This window comes from Galeopterus variegatus, unplaced genomic scaffold, assembly GCF_000696425.1.
Source record: "Galeopterus variegatus unplaced genomic scaffold, G_variegatus-3.0.2 Scaffold744, whole genome shotgun sequence".
NCBI lineage: Eukaryota > Metazoa > Chordata > Mammalia > Dermoptera > Cynocephalidae > Galeopterus > Galeopterus variegatus.
This window is the reverse complement of record NW_007726855.1, coordinates 328,556-336,338: the sequence shown is the minus strand read 5'-3', so window position 1 is coordinate 336,338 and position 7,783 is coordinate 328,556. Positions and strand designations below refer to the sequence as shown.

The following is a 7,783-nucleotide window of genomic DNA, read 5'->3' as shown; positions in this document are numbered from 1 at the left end:
TTTTCTTTTGTCCAGAAATTTTATCCAGAGAAGTAAAATATAATGTGATAGTTTCAGACATACTACAACAAAATTTGCATGCAAAATTGAGAGAGGAATTTCTACCCCATTCAGTAAATAGTGACAAAAATGTTGTCCCAAGTCATGTCACAGGTCGGTGGGAGAGCCGAGTTCTAATGGGATGTTAGGCATCCAGATTCTCTTTTATCCGTGATGTGGCTCTCCTTATTTTTGCTAATCATATTTTGGGGGACTTTTGCGACTACTTGTTCTTGCCACTGATTCCTGATAAGATTTTCCTGAGTTCAACTTTATCCACTCATCCTCAGGATGCATTATTGAAGGGAGGTGAACCTTTCATTGCCTGTGGTTATAAACAGCTGTTATTTCAGCCCCAGTTAGGATTAATCTGCACACACATTCCTGTTGATGAGTATGTAATCCAACTGATAGATGGATCCAAAGGCATCATCATTCGTGGTGGATGGAGCTAAATAAAGAAGAATAAAATGCGCATTGCTTTGTCATGACTTTTTCAAATGTCTTCTTTTGGTTCCAGAAACTGCACAGCAGCATACAGTGGCTTATCAAATGTGGGAAGCTGACAGTGTTACTGAGCTAGTCCCGGGGGTCTTCACAGAAAAGGCAGTCAGGGTCCTGGTCAGCTGGAGATTCCATCTGAATGGTGAGTGAGTGCACACTAAAGGTATTGCTAAGGGCTCTAGCAATCTCTCTCCGAACAACCTGGCTGTCCTGGCTGGCTGCTGTTGATAAAGAACCATGGTAAGATTAGCACTGATTGCACACACATGGGTGACTGCTAAGACTCCAGCTTCAAGTGCTTTGTCTTTGATTCTATGGGGGCACAGGCAGAACAGTTAGAAGAGGCCATGCTGGCTCTGACAATCAGCTACATGCACAAAGACAAGGCAGGGGGAAGTTCTAGCACAGCAACGTGCCCTGTCACTATGGGAATTCTCCCTGCTCACAGTTATCTCTGGAGTCTGGCACTCCTAGGAGAATGGAAGAGGAGACAAGCCCTGGAAAAAGCTAAGCCAGAACTATTATTTCTTACCCAACTCCCCCCCCCCACACACACACACCAGCCTCCAGGGATCTCTGGGTTGCAGCCCTTATCTGTCATCAGAGTTTATGTCAAGCCTAGTGACAGGAATTAGGAAGCATTTAGAGCTCCCCATAGACCTTTCCTACAGCAGCAACCCTCATTGCCATCTTTTTTCCTGTCCCGAATGGTATCAGGAGACTATAAAGTCCCCTCAGTAGAAACCTGATTGTTTACCAGATTCTTCCATTTGCAGTGAAATATTGGTCTAGTGAATGCTATAAATTCCCTGAAGCCAGATCCGAGCCCTGTGAGAAGATGAGGATGTCTGAGAAAGCACAGTCCTCAAATGACTGTCACTGGTGTTTGTGTCCCCTGCTTCTAAGTAATTTCTTGAGACATTTTGAGCCTAACATATCCTTGGCCTGAGCTCTCTCCTGAGGCAGTGAAAGACCTTTCACCGCCTATTATCCTTGCCCTAGGACAATATCATAGACAAAATTACCTTCTACTTGAAACAGTAGTTTTAAGCCTAAACCAATATCCTAAGAATTATCTCACATGGTTACAGAATTTCTAACCGTACAATGAAGGACCCACTATTAATTCTCACTAACACAATAATTTAATGCACGTTACCAAATGACTAGAAGTGAGGAAATCAAATGTCCTCAACACAAATGATTACATTACGTAATGATGGACATGCTAATTATCCTGGCTTTGTCATCATACATTGTACACAGGTATTGATACCCAACTCTGTACCCCACAAATATGTATAATCGATTATGATTCGATTTTTTTTTTAAAGATTAATTGTTGAATGCATTTGTATTATTTGACTGATGGGGCACTAAGCCAAAGAGGTAAAGGCAAAATTTCAGAGTCTGAGGCCATGAGGTTGGGTGGTACTTTAGCTCTTCCTTCTGCCTATCCTCTGCCCTCTGCAGTCAGCCCCAAGTCTGTCATCGGTATCACTGTTGCTATGACAACATCTATAAGTCAGTCGGTCTTCAAAGGCCCTCAATAGTACAAAACACTTTACAGTTGTTTTGACAGACAACAGACACTAAGGGCAGCCCTACAAAAAGAAGGGAAATTACTGACTTTAGTTAACAAGAACTGAACTTTTTCCAGGCTATTTATAAAACTTACTGACCTGTAGCAACATGAGCCGAGAGAATCACCTGGTTCATTGTTAGAGACCAGATGTGCAGGCTGTGCACAGACTCCACCCCGTCGACCGTTAAGATGAGCTCTTTCACACCATTGTAATCCAGGCTCTTTGGCACACCTGACATAAGGAAAGAGTGAAGGGCTGTTGTTATCCAGTTAAATACGGCTGCTCATTGAGATGGCTAAATGGGCTGCCAAGTCCTCACCAAAACATCAACTTGCTCTCCCCTTTCTTGATGTCTTAATTCAAATGTTTACAAATCAGATTCACCTGACAATTTCAAAGGATTTACCATCGATCAAAAGTTCACAGACTGCTATGGTTTGAATGTGCCCTCCAAAACTCAGGTTGAAATTTAATAGCCATTGTAACAGGATTAAGAGGTAGAACTTTTAAGAGGTCATCAGGCTATGTCCTCATGAATGAGTTAATGCTGGAGTGAGTAGGTTATTGCAAGAGTGGGCTCATTATAAAAGGTCAAGTTCAGCCTCCCTCTGTCTCTCCCTCCATCTCTCCCTCCTTACTTCTCCCTTCTCCTCTTGCTCACTTTTTCCTCCTTTCTGCCCCTCTTTTCTCTCTCTCTCCCTCCCTCCCACCTTCTCTCCCATCCTCTCGCCTTCTACCACATGAAGATGCAGCAAGAAGGCCTTTGTCCAGATGCCAGCACCTCAATATTGAACTTCCCAGCCTCGAGAACTATGAGCCAGTAAATTGCTGTTCATTATAAGTTACCCAGTGTCAGGTATTCTGTTATAACAGCACAAAATAGACTAAGACGCAGACCAAGAATATTTTCAGAATTTACTATAGTAAACAACAGTAATTGTCCTTACTTTTTAGGGCGTATTATTAAACTCATTGTGCTTTTCCCAATTTTCTTTGCATACACTTGGAATGCAAGATAAAATTTTATGGGATTTTGTATCAAATAATCCCAGGTTAGCATTCTGACTACAACTATTGTGAATTTACCCAAATTGTGGAACTTCTCTGATGCTCAGCTCATTTATAGTAAAATATGGGTGATAAGATCAAAACATAGACTACGATGTTCTCTGAAGAGCAAGTCAGAAAATATCTGCTCTTTGTAAACTGTAATGCTATACAAAAGTTGGTTATCCAAGAAGTCACTTAATGAACTGTGTTAATACGGGATTCTACCACTGTAATGCCATCTTATAATTTGGTTTCTAAGTCTTCCATTATTTTAGCTACATTCACCAGCATTCAATATCCAGGTCACAAAATGTAATAGTTTGACTGTCACCCTTATTTCTAAAGTGACAGTGTGGGGCACACTGGGAGGCAGAGAACCTGGCAGCCAATCAGCTATTCTTTGGGGCAGAAGGAACTGGGTGTCTCTAGCCTGGAGAAGAGAAAGCTAAGGGAAGTATGATCACTTTTCTCAAGTATTGCAAGATTTGTCATATAGAGGGTAAGAGAATATGAATGTATAAGAATGCTTGCTCCGGCTAACTCTGGAGACAGAAGCAGAGCCAATGGTGAGTTGGAATAGTAAAACAGATATCAACGCAATACAAGAATTTTGGGGAAAAAAAAAAAACAGCATGAGAGTGGTAAAGCCGTTTGTTGAGATAGATAAATCGCTGTCACATTGGAATAGTAAAACAGATATCAACGCAATACAAGAATTTTGGGGAAAAAAAAAAAAAACAGCATGAGAGTGGTAAAGCCGTTTGTTGAGATAGATAAATCGCTGTCACCCAAGGATGAGAAAAGATGCTGTGGAAAAGATTTCTAAGCACAACCCTTTTTAAGCCTCTACTTCAGTACACACACACACACACACACACACACACACCACAAACACCTGGGGTGTTTATTAAAAATAAACATGTCTCTGCTCAATTTCAGACCTCCTAAAGGAAATTTCTATGGATAGGTGTAGGGAAAATATAGGAAAATGGTCAGGGCACCTCAGATGTTCAGAATCTTGCCAAGCATTTGATGTAAATATGCACGTGCGCTGAGGTGTTCCTTGGTTATTGTCTAATGTAATTGCGCATGTACAACCAGGTGTCCTGGGTTATGGACTTTAGTGTAAAGGATGAGTGGCTCTGATCCACAGTGCCCCCCCTGCCCTGGAGGGGGGGCACAGGGAGGCTGCTACTGCTGCTGGAGGCTGTTACTGCCAGTGCCCCCAGGGACCCTCTAGGAGGCCACCACCACTACTGCTTCTGCTGCAAGCAGCTGCTGCTGCTACTGTTGAGGACTGAGCTCATGTCATCTGCCAATGGATCCCGGGATCTTTCCCAATTACCTACCGTGGACCTGCGTGTGAGGGGTCTGGTGATCCAGCCAGGCATGTAAGGGGTCTGTGACCCAGTCTGTACAATGGGTTTGAAGGGTGTGAGCCCTAGCCCGGACAATACAAATGGAAACTTAGTATAACTAAAATAATGAAACGTTGTGGCTTTAGTTATGAAATCCTAGCCATACAATAGTCATGTAGCAGTACGATGGGGCTCTGAAATCTACAGGTTTTCAGAGTGGTTCTCAACCTTGCATGCATGTTAGTATTACTGCAGGAGACTTTAGAAATCCTAATGATCAGTTTACACTAAGACCGATTAAATCAGAATCTCTGGGGATAGGCCCAACACCAGTGCTCGTTTGGTGGTTCTGGCATGCAGCCAAGATTGAGAACCACTGCACCAATGAGCCACTTATGAGCCACTGAGCAGCTCTACCTTGCAGTGGTTCTCAAGCCTGGCTACATGTTAAACCAAAGCCAGCCCCAACCCCAGATAATTAAATCAGAATCTCTGGCTACCGGAAGCCTGGGAAAAATATGTTTAAAAAGCTTCCCAGGTGATTGTTGTGAGTAACCAGAGCTGAGAATCACCTACTTAAAGAAATAGGGAAACTTTTAACCCTCCTTTTTCTGGATTTAAGAAACTTTCTCATGGAAGATTTCCTCCTTGTGGCTAACTCAAAATTCCCTACAGTCTGAGCTACTTTAATACCACTTTATATTGTTTCATGGAAGTAACAAAGAGCTGGTCAACATGTTCTTTTACTCTACAAGCAGCAAAAGTCTTAGTGTGCTAGAAGCAGATTCAAGGAGTCCTTGTCTCAGATTAACCGTAAAATGCACAGAAAGTTATGGGTAAAATTATTACACAATAATAGTAATAATAATAATAATAATAATAATAACAACAACAACAACTGAGAACCTACTTCTTTATTGAGAACCTACCATGCATCAAGGTTTGTGCTAAGCACTTCATAGTGATTATCTTATTTAATAGTAATAAGAACTTTACAAGCTACTTATCAATGTTATAACTCCTATTTAATTGGTGAAGAGGAAATCAGAGTTAGGGAGGTTAAGACACATTGCTAAGGCCACACAGGTAAGTGGTAGAGCCAGGGATATCTGATTCTAACACCCAGGCTCTGAGTGCAAGGTGTTATGCAAATGGGGAGTCTGGGTATGGCAATCAAAAAGTTGACTATTGTGCCTAATGTGTGTTATCTCTTTGGGGGGGTTTCTGTTAACTCTTCGAGGACCTGCTGTCATTCATCTATGACCCTTGAAATGAAGTCATGATCCTACTACTCATTTTCTCTCTTGCCTTGTTCAACTCTTTACTGTTATGGAAACACAAGTCCCGTCATTTATTTTACTGTAAGAAATAATGTTGACAAGCAAGAGTCATACCGCCACCGGCCTTAATGCTCCATCACATCCTAGAAACTTCTTTTACTGAGGGGAGAAGTCTGAAAAAATATCAATGTATCCATAAAAATATTCCAATTGGTGTTTTAAAAAATAACTTCCCAGACTTATATGAAAAATCCACGCTACACACTTATCATTAAAGAATTGCATGTAAAATCAATAAGATAATGTTTCACCTATAGAGTTAGTAAAGAATCAACAGTTTGATAATACCCATTGATGGTGCAGATGTGAGGGAATGAGCATTCTCACATGCTGTTGGTGGGAAAGAAATTGATATGGTATCTTGGTAGAAATGGTGATATCTACTTAATGTTGAAAGGCACATAACTTTTGAAACAGCAATACCACTTCTAGGAATCATTCCACAGACATACGAGTACTGCAAATATATATTCACAAGAGTGGTAAATTGTTTTTAATGTCTGTTGTAAGCAAGTACTTCCATACAGTGGAGTAACTGCAGCTATGAGAAAGAATTGGGGTATATATATGTATGCGCTAATATAAAAATACCTCTAAGTGAAAAAAGCAAGGTGCAAAACAAAATACGGATCAATATGTAAAAAGATACATATATCTATCATGTAATTATATATATATATGTATGTATGTGTAAATGCATAAATATCTTTGGAAATATATATGTCAACTAATTAATAGGTATTAATCCTGAAGAATGGAACTGAGATATCAAAGGCAGAAAGATGGGGAGACTTTTTTTATTGTTTTATACTTTTCTGTATTATTTTTAAGTTGTACTAAGTTTAAGTATTATTTTATACTAAGCTAATTTTAAAAAGTAAGTGTCTTCAAGAAAGGAGTTACCTCCCAGTTTCAATAATTAGCTGACATAGCCCCAGTCTCTGCACTGCTCCTTAAACACAATAAGAATGATAATCACCAGAGAAAGGCTATATTGGGACAGAAAAAGTGGAATATAAGTCATCTGAAACTGTATACCAATTTGTCTTTTATCTCCTTTTAAGTCAATAACTTCTGTAATAGCAGCAACAGCTGCAGTCCAGCACTTGGCCTCCAAGAAAGAAAACGGATGCATCTGTGATTTAACAAACTAAATATTCTCACGTTCAGAGCCAGAAAGTTCACTTGTTAGTGACGTTTGACGCCATTATCTGTTTCACTGTTGTCAACACTGTCATCTGCCAACAATTTTTCTGCCCACCAAGAACAAACCCTTAAATGTATAATCAGCAGTGAATGCTAATGTGAGCTCTTACTGAAGGTGACAGCACTCGGAGACTTTGTCTACCTTATGTCAAAATGTGCTGGATAAAAAAAAAGTTCAGACAATCATCTGGATGTTTGATATGATACAAACCTGTAGTTCGGATTGAACTTTCCAGGTGACATTCCCAGTGCCACCGTGTAGGAATCCCTTAAGTGGTATAAAAAGATGAACCCAGTGGTTCTAAACACGTGGTCCTGGGACCAACAGCATCAGCCTCTTGCTAGAAATTCAAATTCCTGCCCCTTCCATCCCCTGAGAGAACTACTACCTCAAGAACTGTCAGGGTGGGCTCAGCAATCTGTGTTTACCAAACCCTCTAAGAAATGCTGATGACACTAAAGTTTGAGAACTGCTGGCTTAGTCTAAAGGATTTTAGGCAAGTCCTTTATAATACCTATTTTCCTAGAACATAGAATAGAAAATAATGTCATTTGTGTCAATTACAAATGGTCAGTATAACAAAGATAAATCACCTTGCAAATATAATCAAGTACTTTATGTCTCTAATATACTTCAATGTACTAAGATAATGTCCCTGGGAGTTAGTAGTTCTCCCATTTCAAGCACCATTAAATAGTT

The 7,783-nt window shown here is 40.3% G+C and overlaps 1 protein-coding gene across 2 annotated transcripts in view; it reads right to left on the bottom strand.

Moving 5' to 3' along the window:
* Positions 1 to 556: 556 nt before the first annotated feature.
* The window catches only part of SLC30A8 (solute carrier family 30 (zinc transporter), member 8), a 63,820-nt gene continuing 56,593 nt past the window's right edge, over positions 557 to 7,783 (bottom strand). The window contains exons 8-9 of one of the 2 annotated variants that reach the window (XM_008572008.1): positions 2,226 to 2,360; positions 557 to 764 (exon numbers count right to left, since the gene is read on the bottom strand). In XM_008572008.1, the coding sequence (XP_008570230.1) occupies positions 619 to 764; positions 2,226 to 2,360 (281 nt within the window). In that variant the 3' untranslated portion in view covers positions 557 to 618. The remainder of the gene's footprint in view (positions 765 to 2,225; positions 2,361 to 7,783) is intronic. The other variant, XM_008572007.1, reaches the window with a different exon arrangement.